The following is a 17,410-nucleotide window of genomic DNA, read 5'->3' as shown; positions in this document are numbered from 1 at the left end:
GAGGGAAGCCGCTTCTCCCATTTGAAGCGTCGCTCCACAACTCTCTTCTGGGGGCCTGGTGGCACCCTGCCACAGGGGATCCGGTGCCTCACCCGCTCCTTCACCGTCACCGTCTTGCTCCGCAAGATCCAGTCTGCCCTTTTTCCCACCCGTCTGCCGAGGGCCCTGTCCTGCGGGCTGCTTTTCCTTCCTTGCCTTCAGTGCTGCTCCCACTGTCGCGGGAGGTCCGGTGGCTGGACTCCTGGGGGTGTAACATTTTCAACTCCACTAGCGCTGCTCTGCGCGCACTCAACACGCTTTGTGTGTTGGCCAGGGCTACTTCCGACTTGTCCCTTCTGTCTCGCGCCCCCCCCAAAGGATGCCCGCGCAGACCTGCGGCACCATGTGCGGGATGGGCATGAGTTAGCTACATTCATTCTCCGTTCGGCCTTGGATGTCTCTGATTCCCTCGGCCGCGCTATGGCGAGTTCGGTGGCCCTCCATGCTTGGTTGCGGGATGGTGGCTTTCCGGAGAATGTTCGGGAGCGTCTTGTGGATTTACCTTTTGATGGGACTTTGTTGTTTCACACCAACGCGGACTCCGCTATTCAGAGACTCCTTGCTGGGCTCCGCCCCCCTCCCTCTCTGTAAGCTTCGGTTGGGCGTTCCTTCGGCGTCTTATGGGGCGCGGTTATCCCACCTTTCTCTTTGGGGCCTTATGTTTTGGTTGGCCCGTTGTGTGCTGTGTGCTGCTTGGGGTGCCTTCAGGGCCCTTCAGTTGGCCCCTCTATTCTTTTGGCTGCTGGTTCAGCCCCTCAGTTTGTGGTGAATGTTTTTGCTGTTAAGTGCAGATGTATAGGTCCTCAGGTTGGACCCTTTATGTCTTTTTGGGCTGATTGATAAGCCATCTGTGGTGTTTTCCACAGGTCTTTTCGGTTCTTGTTTTCTGCTGCGGGTTTCCCTAAAAGGTGTTTGGCTGCTTGGTCAGCCGTCTGTGGTGCTTCCCACAGGTCCTTTCTGTTTTTTCTTTTTTTTTTTTTTTTTTTTTTAAAACCTTTATTACAATTTCAGAGAAATACAAGTATGGGCCTACAACCAACAGGCCGGCCGCTAAAATGCAGTATAACCCAAGGCGCAGCTGAACATTCACATCGATGAAGCAACAAAAAAGGGGTCACTGGAGGGTTAATCATCGCAGTCGGTCGCAGCCGCAGTCCATAAACAAACAAGAAAGGTTTCATATTTTAAGGAAACGAAAAACAACAAATACACAAGGCAGAGGAAATTAATAGCAGTAGCATGTGCCCCTCGTATCGAGGGAATAATCCAACCCGGGTAGACAGAGGGGGGGGGGGCAAGGCCGAAGAAACCAAATTCGCATGTCGCAGGAGCATATAGGAATGCGCGGGCTAGGGAGATAGAACGGCATCTATCTCACGCATCTGAGGCGGGGCGCATATACCTCCACGATAGGAGTTCCAGGGACCCCACACCTTAATCCACTTCCCAGGCTTGCCTCTCGCCACATACACCGTTTTCTCTCTGAACATGCACCAGTCCATGTGTTCTTTCCACTCGGAGACCGTGGGTGGCCTCTGGGAGCCCCACAATCGTGCAATGTCACGCTTCGCTACCATATAGCCCAGAGTCACCCATTGCGTCTGCGTCACATTGTAATCAGTCGGCTCCCAGACATTCAGCAAACATCTTCGTGCCTCCGGCAACAAGGCAACATGCGTGACTTCTTCTAACACCGCATGCACTCTGCACCAAAACCGAGTCACCTCCGGACACTCCCACAGGATATGGAGGAGGTCCTTTCTGTTTTTGACCTCTGCTGCGGGTTTCCCTAAGAGGTGTTTCCCTGTTTTTTTTGTTCAGGGATGATTCATACCTGAAACCTTAAGCTAGGCGGCCGTGGATACCTTCTCAGGTTCCCTGCGTTTTCCTGGCTTCCAGTATACCACTTGGTGCGGTCTCTCTCTCTCTCTCTCTCTCTCTCTCTCTCTCTCTCTCTCTCTCTCTCTCTCTCTCTCTCCCGCCCTTTTTTCTTTAGGGTGCCTTCCCTCTTTGCCTCTCGATCGCCGGACCGACCTTTGTCATGCTAATTACAGTGTTGTTTCTTGGTGTTTCCACCTAGTTCTCCGCCGTTTCGGCCGGGGCCTGTCTGCAGTGTGCTCTGAGGGGACTGGTTCTCCTGGTGCTCTCCTGTGTTCTGGTTGCCGGCTTTCGGTCGGTGCTGCCTTTCTCTCTTTCTCTTGGGCCGGCCCGCTTCTATTCGGGCGTCGATGGTGCTCCTCGTCTGGTGCTCGGCTTGTTCTGAGCTGCTGCTCATAGTGTTTGTCGGCTGTCAGCTGCGCGCGCCTGGTAGTTTTGGTTCCCCTCCGTGGGCCTCGCAATGTCAGCGTGTGCTCCTGTCCCTTGCTTGTTAGAGCTTTGTGCGTCTGTGTCTTCTTTCTCACGTCTGCGCTTCTCGACTGTGGAACCGTTCAGGCCTTGTTCCCGGCTTCAGGATAGACACCCATTCAGCTGTCCCCTTCGCTGTGTGTGTGTTCTTCTAGGGTGGGCTCTGCCTCCGTTCCTCCTCTTTTCTTTGGCTTTGAGGGTTCTTTCTTCCTCTTACTCGCGGGGTACCTTCTGCCCCTCCGGGGTTTCTGGCGATCACCCTTTGCTTCTCGGGTACGCTTGTGGTTCCTGGCCTTCCCTTCTCCTTGCTCATGCTTACTTCTGCTTGGTGGGGGCTGAGCCGTCTTTCCTGCCCCCATGACACATCCCCTGTTGGGGCACTGTGTTCTTCCAAGCTGGTGGAGTTCTTTCGCAGACCATCCTCCCCTCTGGGTATGGCTAGGGTATCTATTCTACGTTAAGGAATCTGCGGCTAGTAGTCTCTATCCGATGTACAAGTTACTTACCTTCGGTAACGATGTATCTGTTAGAGGCGATTCTAGCCGCAGATTCCTTCATGTCCCGCCCTTCCTCCCCATTCTGCGAGGACCCTTCAGCTTGGTCTTCTGCACTCGCCTCCCTCTGGGTGGCTTTGTCTTCTGTGGGTGCTCTCTTTCTCTTCCTCCCTGGCGGGATGCTTTGTTCTCTTTATTTGTTCCACTCCTTCCTTTCTGGTACTTGGTCGGTAGGTTCATATGTACTGTTGCATCCCTGCACCCTGGTTCTTCCAGTGTGGGGCCTACTCATAATCTTCTCCCTTTCTTTTTTCATTGCTTGGGGTTTCTGACTCCTCTGCAATCCTCTGGGTTGGGGTCTCTTGGCTGTGCCCCAGCCCTTCGCTTTTTACAGGGGTTACAACACTCCTTGCTGGTGTTGTCTTGGGATAATTTGTCGTTCCTCATATGTTCTGGACTTGTTGCCCTTCACTGTTATAGGTTGTGGTTGCTGTCGTCTGCCCTGACATTTTTCACATGTTTTCCTGTCTCCAGGGGGGATATCGCCTGCGGGGTTGATTCTCAGAGCGGTGCTCTGCTCCTTACTTTCCATGGCTTTCAGTAATGCAGTGCTTGGCACTGTCCATAATGGTGCTGTTCCTCACCATTTGCTTCTTCCCTTTTTGTTTCACTGATTTTTTTCGCACACTGTTCCCATACTTTCAAAGTTTTGTTGGTGATGGCTCCGCGTTGTGGCGTGGAAAAGTTCTCCGAAGCAAACTGACGTCACCGCGCCGGGGTGGGACTTATGTGACCTCGCTGACGTCACGTCCGCGGACGACGTCAGGTCGGGGTCGAGTGGTACAGAGATGCTGTGGCAAAAAAAATGTGGATCCAGTCTCAACCCTGGGGGTAATTCTACGTTAAGGAATCTGCAGCTAGAATAGTCTCTACCAGATGCATCGTTACTGAAGGTAAGTAACTTGTACTTTCATGCCTTACTCCTAATGCTCTCCAAGCATTCATAGTTGATAGTACGTGAATGAGATACCACGAGGGTCACTCCTCACTCCTATGCTCTTCCTCTTTGGCAGTGCAAGTTTCCCTGTCCTGTACAGCCAATCTACCTCAACCATATCTTGAAGAAGAAGTAAGGGTCCATTATCGTTAGATCACTGGCGTCCCTACAAGGGCATTTTCTAAGGGCGCCAGTGATTGCTTTCAGGAACATCCACTCAATTTACACACCACAAAAGAAGGAATTAGATGGCAAAGGTGAACTGCCCATATCTACTAGGTTGTGCAGGCCTAGACTATGAACAAAGACTTGCCAATCTCATCCTAAACCTGAGAGTCATCAAGGCCACTGGTACGTGTGTACATAATTGAAACTGGCTACGCGTTGGAGAAGAGCATCTGTTTTAAATCCTAGGATTGATGAATGCTTGTAGAAGAACAACTCTGACGGCTCATATTTATAGTTCCTGCTGCTGTAACCAAAGGTCTGAAACAGAAATTAGTTGACCATCATTGCAGCTAAAATTCAAATAGAGTGAAACCGTTTCAAGTGAGAGAAATATTTGTTTCATCGAAATTGACGGCCACAAACAGCCCAAATTAATGTTTTTTATATATGCACTGTCAGCTGCTACAAGACTTCGTGTAAGGCATAAACGGGGTCTAATAAATGGATTCTTTGGATTCGGACATGTGCGCTCTGGGTGGCTCTGCCCTCCTGATGTCTTCTGCCTCCAGGTGTTGCATGATCTTCTCAAGTGGCAAAGGATAAGCCACATCCAATTCTTCCTCCGGCACTTTGAAGGCTTTGGCAATGTAGGTCTCCATGAGTGGAAAGTCTATATAGTGATCCACAGCCGTGATGGCAGTCCTGAGATCATCCACTTGCACCTCTCTGTAAAACAGAATTGCGAAATATGATTAAACAGAATTCAGTGGTGCGGACCACTCTTTATACTGCAGCGTCCATCTTGGATGAGGGGCACAGCTACCAGTGATGCAGAGGCACCACTTCAAGTCGTCTGCTCTGCATACTGTAAACACAGCCAGCATGGGCCCTAGCATGGTTTACTCTTGGGGTAGGGGTGTGCAAGATGGAGTTACTACTAAGGACGGAAAAGAGAAATGAGAGAAGAGAGAGGAAAATAATTAACTAACTGGAAAGAAGGAAAAGAGAGGAAAAAGTGAAAGAAAGGGAGGAGATAAAGACGAGCAAATAGAATAGGAAAGAAGAGGAAGGGACAAAAAATGGATGTTGTAGGAAGAGGAAGGAGATGGAAGATACAGAAGTCAAACCAAGATACAGACGTAAGAGAAAGGGTGGTGTGGAAAGAGAGAATAGGAAGAATAAGAGGAGGTTAGGGAGACAAGGGTAAGATATAGATACATGAGAAAGGATGTGAGGCAACTGAGGGAGAGAGGAAAAGACAAAGGAAAGGGAAAAATTACGAAAGAAAAAATGAGAAAAGAGAGGAGGCGAATGCGTGAATGGGGAAAAGATACAAGGAAGCAATAGGGAGCTGAAGGGACAGATGAGGGGGAATGGAGAGAACGAGGATACAGAGACAGATAGGTGGAACGAAGAGCTCTGTAGTTATCATTACTGCAGCCAGGTCAGTAACACCTTGGTCCAACGGTGTGAGGGTAACACTGCACCCCAGTTATGGCTATCTTTTACCAAAGAACCAGATAGAGCGAGTGGCAGTTTCCTTTCTTGCATTAGGGCCATGACACCCCTGCTTTGCCACTGTCTTGGGTATCAGCCTATTGTGCCAACACTCCCAAAGTAGCATAACATTCTGTGTAAAATAACAACACAAACTTGAACAAACACTGTACTATTCATGCTCCAGGCCCTCTATAGCATTGCATTGCAGTGCGCGATCTTCGACAAATCATCTACTGGTTAGCGGCCAATATTGTAGATGTATTTAAACACACTTAGATCTGGTTAGAAGAACAGATCAAATTAAAAGTGTATAGGAGTGGGGTATTAAGGGAAGTCCTTATAATATCTACTAGAAAACATGAATGATCACTGAATGATTTTTAGGTCTCGCCTGAGCCAGCGCTTTAGCGCTGCTCTCGCGAGAGCTTTTGTAAAAGGGGGATTTGGAAGTGCAAACCAGTGCTTTCAGGCCGCCAACTACAGTGCATGTGCGCCGGGCGCGCGCACCATTTGGCAGCCTGCGTGATCATTTCGGGGCCGCTTTGATGTTCTCAGTGAGCCGCGCAGCCACTGAGAACATCAAAGCGGCCGCGAAAGTGCACACCATATGCTCTGCTCGCATCTCCCTCCTCCCTTTTCGTCACTACTCATGAGAATAAACAAAGAAAATTCACACCATTTGTGCAGCTCACTTTGAAGCTCCAGCCCGCTTAGAGGTGCCTCATGGCCAACGAACTATTAGTTGTTTTTGCTTTGAATGCTTGTACTTATGGTTCTGACATTCTAATAGTCTACACACGACTACATGTCCCAGAAAGCAAAGCAAAAACATTGGTTAGATGAGTAACATACACAGCGTCTTTTTGTCCATCCTAAACTCTCCCCTCCTCACATTCCTAGTTCTCCCTCACTCAATGCCCGTCCATTTTAATGACGTGTCAATTCACCTGAGCCTTTCCTTGTCTCGACCCTCTTCTCTCCCAGCCCTCGCCACTCCCTTAGTGATACGGACGTACATGGGGAGGACTGCACTTGCGTGTGGACACAGCGCAGTCTCAATAAGCAGATTACAAAACCTCCACTGGCGAAGCGCAGCTCTAAATCCCGGTGATCTGATTGTTTTTGTAGTCTGAAAGCGCCGCCTGCAAGGGCAGTGCAGGCCCGACTCGCCCAAACGTGGGGATGACGCACGGCGAGAGACCCCGACCTGGCTGCTGACATCACACCAGAGCCGCGCCCCTCTTGGGAAAGACTGGTCACTGAGAAAGAGGTTGTGTCCGATCCCTGACAATAACAACACATACATCCAAAGAACCCCCTAGCATTACAAGGATCTGCTGTTGGTTATGTACAGGTTTTCAGGATAGGATAGCGTTTGGAAGCTCGTTGGGGTATCAGTGCACTTTACAAAAGACATGAGCATTAGTTGGGAATTATCATTTAAGCCATAATCAGTATGCAGTATTTTTTAAAGCAGTACCGAGGTAAATTCAGTAAGAGATAGGCCCTTTATTACGCAAAATCAATTTATTTTTGTTTTATCTGTTTATATTTTATGTTGCTTGCACAGTTAGGCGGTAGTTCATTTATTAGTCATGTTCAGCACTCCAGATATTTCCTGTAAAAAGCCGATGCCTATAATAGGTAAAGTTAAACTACATGTACCAGCATTCATAGTGAACTGATTGGAAAAACAGTCTAGTGGCATTATAATAGCTGTCCAGTGGCTACATCCAGACCTGGCATGTTAGACACAGAGCTCGACATGGACGGGATTGTTGCCTCGTACTTAGAGTGGTAAACGTCAAAATCCACACTGCAAAGGATCCAATGTTGTCATATTTGACATTGGCTTTCAGTGGAACTACTTTTATCTTCCCTGACAAATCGACCTTCGATTTGCATATAAAAAGACCACTGCAGGTTGATTGTTAAATCTGAATGTGCCCTTTGCTTATTTTTCTCTTCTTTTCCTTATTATTGTATTTAGTGGTGTGCTTTGCTGTTTCTTTTAGTTTTTGTTTTTAAACGTGTATTCTGCCGCCCTTCACCCAAAGACACATTGACCTTGTGTCTTCTCTCCGTGGCAGTATGTCCGGTCATTCAGGACTGCACACTCTGTTCCCTGTCTAACTGGGTGTAGAATCTGTAGACAACACCAATAAGCCAGAAATACACGAACACACCCTGTAACACAAGCATTGGCATAACCAATAGGTCTTCCTGTTAATATGAACCAGAAAACATGCACTATCACAGAATTAATGTTATGTTTCCTCATACCATCAACCGAAAACATACATGATCACAAAATGAATGTTATGCTTCCTGTTACCATCAACCAGAAAACATGCATGATCACAAAATGAATGTTATGCTTCCTGTTACCATCAACCAGAAAACATGCATGATCACAAAATAAATGTTATGTTTCTTGTTACTATCAACAGAAAACATACATGGTAACAGAATGAATGTTATGTTTCTTGTTACTATCAACAGAAAACATGCATGGTCACAAAATAAATGTTATGTTTCTTGTTACTATCAACAGAAAACATGCATGGTAACAGAATGAATGTTATGCTTCCTGTTACCATCAACCAGAAAACATGCATGATCACAGAATTAATGTTATGCTTCCTCTTACCATCAACAGAAAACTATGTATGATCACAGAATGAACGTTATGCTTCATGTTACCATCAACAGAAAACATGCACGAACACGGAATTAATATTAAGCTTCCTGTTACTATTAACCAGAAAATATGCACGATCACAGAATAAATATTAAGCTTCCTGTTACCATCAACATTAAACATGCACAATCAGAGTGAATGTTATGCTTCCTGTTACCATCAACAGAAAACTTGCGATCACAGAATGAATGTTATGCTTCCTGTTACTATCAACCAGAAACTATCTATGATCACAGAATGAATGTTATGTTCCTGTTACTATCAACCAGAAACTATGTATGATCACAGAATGAATGTTATGTTCCTGTTACTATTAACCAGAAACTATGTATGATACACAGAATGAATGTTATGTTCCTGTTACTATTAACCAGAAACTATGTATGATCACAGAATGAATGTTATGTTCCTGTTACTATCAACCAGAAACTATGTATGATACACAGAATGAATGTTATGTTCCTGTTACTATCAACCAGAAACTATGTATGATACACAGAATGAATGTTATGTTCCTGTTACTATCAACCAGAAACTATGTATGATACACAGAATGAATGTTATGTTCCTGTTACTATTAACCAGAAACTATGTATGATCACAGAATGAATGTTATGTTCCTGTTACTATCAACCAGAAACTATGTATGATACACAGAATGAATGTTATGTTCCTGTTACTATTAACCAGAAACTATGTATGATCACAGAATGAATGTTATGTTCCTGTTACTATCAACCAGAAACTATGTATGATACACAGAATGAATGTTATGTTCCTGTTACTATTAACCAGAAACTATGTATGATCACAGAATAAATGTTATGTTCCTGTTACTGTCAACCAGAAACTATGTATGATCACAGAATTAATGTCATGCTTCCTGTTACTGTCGACCAGAAACTGTGTGGGATCACACATTAAATGTTATGCTTCTTGTTGCTATCAACAGAAAACATGCATGATCTTAGAATGAATGATACGCTTCCTGTTTTCGAATGTGTTTTTAATGGAAGATAAGGAGGCATGCATTTCCAAGTGACACATGAAGAGTATGAGGAATTCATTGACAAGCTGTTAGAATTTGTCATGTTATACACAGTTTTATATATAGTACAAATGCAGATGCGAGGAGCGTAATATACTTTGTGTGAAGTGTGGAGCGGGCCATCACACTTAAAAATCTGTTTGTGAGTGGAGTTTTAAATGCGTGCAATACTTGTAATTCTGCAACTGAGTGACCATTCATGGAGTTTACCCAAAAGGGTTAGTGTAATCTCTATGCAAGGAAAATGTTTACTTAAAACAGACTCTGGATAGGTTTGGGCACCTTCTTTCATTTGTAGTATAATGATCTGAGAGAGACTATTAGTTATAGACAGCTTACCTTAGAATTACCCCCAGGCGTCTGGATCCCGAGAATTTTTCTCTTAGCAGTACCCCTGCGTGTCGGTTGGTGGCGTCGTCGACTCTGCGTCAGTCATCAGCGTGGTCGACGAGATGATGTTGCGGTGCCTACTTAGAAGCCGCCCCGCTCGCTGACGTCAGTTCTTTCTTTTCCGCACCAGCCTAGCGCAGATCCGGAGAGAGCTTGCCCCTTTGTCAATTTTTGACTAAACTTTTTCGACTTTTGTCGACGTCTATTTTTTCGAGTCTTCGACTCCTGGTGCGCAAGAGTTGTCCCATCGTCAGACTGGCAACATGCCTTGTGACTCCTGTCACAAGCTGATGTCCGAGACGGACGCGCACCTCGTGTGCCTCTGGTGCCTGGAGCGCGACCATGACCCGAAGTCATGCTCCGACTGTTGGGCCATTAATCCAAAGTCTTTGCGGGAGCGGTCCTGAAAGCTTTTGCAGGCCCGGCAGTTAGCTCTGTGTCGTTCCCGGTCTTGCTCGAGGGGAAGGTCTCGCGACCGGTCGCGAAGCCATCAAGCCTCGTCCAAGTCTTCGTACTCTTCGGGTAAGTCGAAGCACAAGAAGAAGGCGAAGAAGCACCGTCGCTCTTCGCCTTCCCCCGTCGGAAGTCTGACGTGACGCGGTACCCGGAGCGTCGTCACTGTAAGGCTCCAGTGCCTGACTTAGGTACAACTCTGAGCTTCCCTCCCTTTCTGGGAACCGAGGCATCCCCTGTCCAGCTTCGTACGTTCTACGAAGCCCTCCACCGTGTGTTTGGTCCGCCCGACTCCACCGGAGCACCTTCGGACCCCGCGGAGCCAGTTGGGGGCCCTGGGCCTTCGATGCCGGCGGCTTCGGCCCTGAGAGCCCCCGTGGATCCAGGTATGGATCCGAATCGACGCTGGTCGACCTTACTCAACCTTCCCTGAGTTGGACCCAGAGTCGGCCGACGCCAGAGCTTACTTTTGTTCCCTTGTTCATCCCAGGTGTTCCCTATAGCCCTGAGGGTGGTGATAAGGACTGGGAGGGGTCCCTGGACCCTTTGACAGACCAGATAGAAGAACCGAACTGGAGAGAGGAATTGGGTGACACCAGTGGTCTGGATACCTCACTATACCTTGGCATGCTTTCTTCCCCTACCGTGGCTACGGAGGAGGGAGCGTCCTATGCAGTGGTGGTGCATAGGGCAGCTGAGGCCTTGGGCCTGGAGCGCCCTACAGTGGCAGTCAGGACTAACTTCCTGACAGAGCTGCTTCAACCGGAGGCAACTTCCTCTGAACCCCTCTTGCCCTTCAATGAAGCCCTCACAGATGTCTTTCTGGGCACTTGGTCCAAGCCCAGCACAGGGTCTCCTGTGGAACGGACGACTGCCTGCTGCCGCCCTGCTCCGGGCAATCCCATTTTCCTCACCCAACACCTGTCCCCAAGAGCTTTGTGGTCCAAGCTTCTTCTTCCAAGGGCGCATTCCCTTCCGCACCTCCTGACAGGGAATCCAAGAAGCTGGATCATCTTGTAAAGCCCACGTTATCTACTTCCAGCTTAGCACTGTGGTCCATGAATACCGCGTGCCTCTTGGGCCGATACTCCCATACCATCTGGTGCCGCCTCAGTGCCCGGAGGAGGCCCGGGCGGTTCTCTCCCAAGCCATGGCAGACTGGAGTGACGCAGCAAAATGCACAATCCGATGTGGACTGGTCATCACTGACTCACTGGGCAGACCGTTTGCCACGCGGGTAGCCCTTCAGTGCTACGTCTGGTTGAGGACGTTTGGGCCTTCGGAGGATGTTCAGTTAATTCTGCTGAATATGACCTTTGAAGGCCGCCGCCTTATTGGTGACAAGGCAGACTCTGTGCTGGAGTGCTTTAAGGATTCTCGAGCTACGGCCAGATCCTTGGGCCTCGCTGCGTCCTCCCATCCACCACAGTCTGCCTTTCACCCCTTTCGTGGCTACAGAAGGGCCACCCCACCACTTCTGGCCTAGTCCAGCCACTAGGCCACGCAAGCTGCCCAGCCTCTGAGTGGACGCAGACTTGGGACCCAGTGACGTGGGTCTGGGAACCATCGGGCGGGCCTGTCAACCCGTCCCCCCCCCCCCCCTTGCAGCAGCCTCCAAACCTAGTCTGACATTTCAGGCCCATCAGTGGCCAGTGGATGGCAGGATTTGCCATCACCTCCCCCACTGGCAATACATCACGTCAGATAAGTGGGTTTTGCAGATAGTCCGAAGGGGCTACTCCCTACCCCTCGAGAATACCCCTTCCTCAATGCCACAGTCCTCGGATCGCATTTTGGAGGATCATTTGGCACTGCTCTGCCAGAAAGTCTTAGCTCTCTTGGCCAAGGGAGCTATCGAGAGGGTTCCTGCACCAGAAGTAGGTTGTGGTTGCTATTACCGTTACTTTCTGGTGCCCAAGATGGACAAAGGCCTGCGTCCTATCCTAGACCTCTGGGCCCTCAACCGCTTCCTCCAGAAAAAGAAGTTCAAAATGCTAACCTTGGCTCAGGTACTATCTGCCCTTGACCCTGGAGACTGGATGGTGACTTTGGGCTTGTAGGACGCTTATTTCCACATCCCCGTTCAGCCAGCCCACAGACGTTACCTACGGTCAACGGTAGGCTACAAGCATTTTCAGTTCACCGTGTTCCTCTTCGGCCTTACCAGTGCCCCTCGGGTGTTCCCGAAAGTGATGGCAGTGATCCGAGCTCATCTGCGCATATCAGGGGTCCAAGTCTTCCCCTAACTCGACAACTGGCTGTTGAAGGCGGACTCGCCCCAGGCTGTCGTCTCCCACCTCCAGACTACGACGGACCTCCTGCATTCGCTGGTGTTCACTATTGACGTGCTGAAGTCACATCTGACTCCCTCTCAGTGGTTCCCTTTCATTGGAAACTGTTCTGGACACAGTCCAGTTTCTGGCCTATCCTCCCAAACAGGGAGTCCAGGATTTTTTTTAGATAGAATACGATGTTTCAGCCTATATCACGGATTTTGGCGAGAATTACTCTGAGGCTGCTGGGCCTCATAGCCTCCTGCATCCTGCTGATGGATCATGCCAGATGGCATATGTGGGCTGTGCTGTGGGACCTGAAGTTCCAATGGGTGCAGCATCAGGGAAATCTTTCGACCACGTCCAGATCTCAGAGGGAACTGCATAACAACTGAAGTGGTGGTTAACGAACCAGGATCGGGTCAGAGACAGATCCCTCTCCCTTCCCCAACCAGAACTCATGGTGGTGACCGATGCATCACTCCTGGGATGAGGCGGCTATTCGGGAGAGGCGGAGATCAGAGGAGTCTGGTCTCCGGCAGAGTCTGGGCTCCATATCAACCTGCTGGAGCTCCGGGCGATTTGCTTGGCACTAAAGACATTCCTTCCCTCCCTCAAGGGGAAGGCAGTGCAGGTGTTCACAGACAACACCACGGCCATGTGGTACTGCAACAAACGGGGCAGGCAGGGTCGTGGACCCTTTGTCAGGAGGCTCTTCACCTTTGGACATTTCTGGAACATCCGATCATGACCCTGGTGGTTCTACACCTGGCAGGTTCTCTGAACACCAGGGCGGACAAACTCAGCCGTCGATGCCTGGTGGATCACGAATGGCGTCTTCACTCAGAGGTGGTGCAATGTCTCCTTCAGCAGACAGGAGAGTCTTGGTTAGATCTGTTGGTCACCGAAGAGAAGGCGAAATTTCAGCTGTTTGTGCATTGGAGTTTCCAAGGTGGCACTCGCTCAGCGTCACTTTTCATCGCGAGTGGAGTTGCGGCATCCTGTACGCCTTTCCGCCTGTACCACTTCTGCCCCGAGTGCTGAAGAAGATCAAGCGCCACCAGGCCCAAGTAATTCTTGCGGCACTGGACTGGGCATGAAGAGTCAGGTACCCCGAGCTCCTGCGCATGGCTATAGATCCTCCGATCAGACTGCCCCTCCGGGAGGCTCTTCTGTAGCAGCAGCAGGAGACAGTCCTCCTCTCTAACCTGTCCAGCCTCCACCTCCTTGCGTGGAGATTGAGCGGCAACAGTTGACAGCTTTTGACCTTCCTCTCGAAGTCTGTAATGTCATCATAGGCAGCCAGACTTCCCAACAATAAGACGGTACACACCTGTCAATAAAACAAGTTTGTGGCATGGTACACAGCAAAGGTTGTGGATCCCCTTTCTGAGGTTCTTTTGTTACTTCTCTCTTTGGCCCAGCAGGGCTCTGCCCGTGGCACTCTTAAGGGCTACCTGGCAGCCATTTCTGCTTTTCTTTGGCTCCCAGATCAGCTCTCTTTGTTCAAGTCCCCTATTGTAAGTAGGTCCTTTAAAGACATTATTCATCTTTGCGCTTCTTCACAACTGTCCTCTTAGGCTTCTCAGCCTGAAGACTACACTTTCTTGTCGCCATCATCTCTGCTCGCAGAGCGAGAGACCTTCAGGCTCTTTCTTTTAAGCCCCCTTTCTTCTCGGTCCATTCGGACAAAGTGGTGCTTTGAACGAGGCCCTTGTTCCTACCTAAAGTTGTCACTCCTTTTCACATCGGACTGACTATTACTCTGCGCACATTTTTCCTGCCTCCACACCCTTCCAAGGAGGGAGGAGAGACTTCACCGTCTGGACCCGAAACGTGCGCTGTCTTTTTACCTTGATTGGACGAAGGATTTCCGTGTGGACGATCAACTTTTCGTTGGCTATGTGGGTGCCAAGTATGGTCAAGCTGTGTAAAAGCGTACCATCTCTTGGTGGGTTGGGTCGTCCTTTGTATCAAGATTTGTTATGCTTTAACTAAAAAGGAACCTCCTGTGGGGCTGCGATCTCGTTCCACTAGAGCTATGGCAGCAACCACTGTTTTGTCTTATGGAGTCTCAAACATTGACATCTGCCAGGAGATCACGTTGGCTTTTATGCACACATTCACCAGACACTTCTGCCTGGATAGTCAAGTCCGGAGAGATGGCTGCTTTGCCTGTTCTGTCCTCCCAAACTTTCTGGTTTGAACTTGGTTTGCAGTCCCTCCTCAGGGGATGGTATTGCTGGGGTATCTATTGTAAGGTAAGGAATGTATAACTAATAGTCTCTTTCAGATGAGCAAGTTATTTACCTTCGGTAACAATTAATCTGTATTTATATATTAGTTATAGATTCCTTACCGCCCCACCCATCCTCCCCGCTCTGTGAACTGACTTCTAGAGATAGGGACTCCCTTGCAGGGCCCTAGTGTGGCGCACCAGTGGTCAGTGTCTTACATGGCTCTGCGCTTCTGGCATGAAAAGTTGTCAGAACTGATGTCAGTGCGCAGGGGCGGTGTCTAAGTAGGCACCGCAACATCATCCCTGCGACCACGATGCCAACGACGGACACGTAGTCGACCAACGCCACCTACCAACGTGAAGGGGTACTGCTAAGAGAAAAGTTCTCTGGATCCAGTCTGACTCCTGGGGGTAATTCTAAGATAAGGAATCTATAACTAAAATATGTCTCTTATAGATACATTGTTACCGAAGGAAAGTAACTTGTTCTTCTATCAAGTTTAGATCAATCCTATGAGACAGCTTCAGCTGCCTCACCAGACTATTGTTTTCCTCAAAGAAATTCACACAAAATATACATACCTTGAGGGGCTTTGGTCAGCGGGCTTTATCCTTCGGTCTGTTAAACTGGCATCCACGTTTTGCTTCGGCCACCACACTTACAACATGGGACATTAGACCAGCCCACTGTCTTCCGTCACTTTGAGCGACTGCACAAGTCCTGTACACATTGTTCAACTGTGTCTCAAAATCATTCCTTTCTCTACAGTGACAAAGCAGATCTTAGCTGTGCTTTTTGGTGTTTTTATTTTTTATATTAACTTTGAAACCAGCTATTTGTTTTGCCTACACTTCGTGTACCCAGTTAGATTGTTATTTTTTTTCCAATTTCATTTACTCTTATAAAGTCTTTAAAGGACATTGTACCATTGTAGCTGTCTACAATTTGGTGGCTCGGTCAAGTGGCTACTTATTTTAGTCTCCTGCTTAAATAATATGAATTATAATAAAATACACAGCACGTGCAAAAGTCTTGTTATAACATCACCAGTAAAATGGCTACATCACTGAATGTTTATAAATTCAAAATTGTTATTTTTTTTCTTTTCTTTTTTCTTTTGTGAGTCCTCATATCACCATGGCGTCTGCAAATCTTGGACCATTTTGGCACCCTCTATCTGTCTCGTGGTCCATTGCATTCCCTCCCCCAAGCCTCCAACGCTCAGGTTGCATCGAGGGGGGACCACCCCCAATTACCATGACCTGGTGTAATCTGAGGACTTTGGAAAGATTTTTCTTGTTCCGCCACAGCCCTGCATAGTCCCATGGTGGCTATCTGGCCGACCTAATAAAGTCTTCCCATACCTCCACCGACCTTCGTGGGTTACATTCGACATCCAAATAGCTTGTCCACTTGGCCACTTTTAGCCACACTGTAGGATGTGGGGGAACAGGGTCAGACCAGTGTTTACAGATCTCCTGCCTGACTAAAAGCAATAGGTAGAATACCAGGCCCCTTTGCTTGCTGTTCAGGGTTTTAAAAGTAGTGTTGTCGACCCCTAGGAGTACTAAACATCTGTCAAGACTAAAGGTTCCCCAAGGATACCCCTTATAGTGGTTTCTACAATCTTCCAGTATTCTTTTATCCCTGGACATGTAAAAAAGATGTGTACATTATTGGCTTTTGGAAAGTTGCATCTTTTGCATCTGGGAACAGGCTGCAATACAAACGTAGCCACTCTTTGGGGGGTTCAATACAGCCTATTGATGACAAAGAAATGATGGTTTTTTAAAGTTTGCAGGCGTGACTATCCAATATAACAACTTTAGTGAGTCTGTCCAAAGAGATTGTATATTCTCTTCCTGTGGTCTCCAGATGCCGCGGACAAGGCCTAGATATCCTGGTGATTAATGTGTATGGTCCTAATTATGACAACCCTGAGTTTTATACGATGTTACATAACAGGGTTGCCAGCTGTGGCATGGAGCAACCACTCTGGGGTGGTGACTTTAACCTGGTGTTAGACCCTTCCCGTGACCGCTCGGAGGGACTGAAAAGATGACTTGCTGCCTCAGCTAGAACAATTATAGACATTATGACGCAAGAGGGCTTACACGACGTTTGGAGGCAAAGATTTCCTGGCAAAGGAGGGTTTACGCACTACTCCGCATTCCACGACTTGCATACCCGCATAGACTACTGGTTAGTCTCTGGCCAATTGTACTGTCACACGCGGGCGTGTGAGGTTCTTCCCCGTACACTTTCTGACCACTCCCCAGTCTTGTTGTCCTTAGATACCCCTCCAAAACTTATTCCTCCATTTACTTGGCTGTTCCCTCCATACTCACTGCTAGACCCACTTTTCAAGGAAGAGCTAGCTGAGGCTATCGAGTTATATTTTGATAAAAATGTTGGCTCGGTGGAGAGTTTTCAGGTTGTATAGTAAGCTTTCAAGGTCTATATACGGGGTGTTGCTATGACTAAGCATTCTGAAGTCCTTAAAGCATTGCGTAGAAAGCTTACCGATTTGAAAAAACTCTGGCTGGTTTAGAGGAGCGCTTATTAGCGGGACATGACGAAGGGTTGCTGCAGGAATTCAAGTCCCAGCTAGAGGAATACCAGGATGCTGCGGACACTGAGATCAAACACCTTGGTAAATATGCAATTGTTCGCTCCTACGGGGAGGGTGAGTACTAGCTCGCCTGCTAAAAAAGCAGCGGGACTACACCGCTGTATCAGAAATCAAATCCGCAGAGGAGGT

At 48.2% G+C, this 17,410-nt stretch overlaps 1 protein-coding gene across 1 annotated transcript in view; it reads right to left on the bottom strand.

Moving 5' to 3' along the window:
- Window positions 1–4,397: 4,397 nt before the first annotated feature.
- Window positions 4,398–17,410, bottom strand: part of TSNAXIP1 (translin associated factor X interacting protein 1) — a 362,126-nt gene continuing 349,113 nt past the window's right edge. Inside the window, exon 16 of the mRNA XM_085637810.1 lies at window positions 4,398–4,770. Within this exon, the coding sequence (XP_085493936.1) occupies window positions 4,539–4,770 (232 nt within the window). The 3' untranslated portion in view covers window positions 4,398–4,538. The remainder of the gene's footprint in view (window positions 4,771–17,410) is intronic.

This window comes from Triturus cristatus, chromosome 12 (assembly GCF_964204655.1).
Source record: "Triturus cristatus chromosome 12, aTriCri1.1, whole genome shotgun sequence".
NCBI classification, from domain to species: Eukaryota; Metazoa; Chordata; class Amphibia; order Caudata; family Salamandridae; genus Triturus; species Triturus cristatus.
The sequence above is the reverse complement of the archived record's forward strand: the minus strand, read 5'-3'. Positions and strand labels throughout refer to the sequence as shown.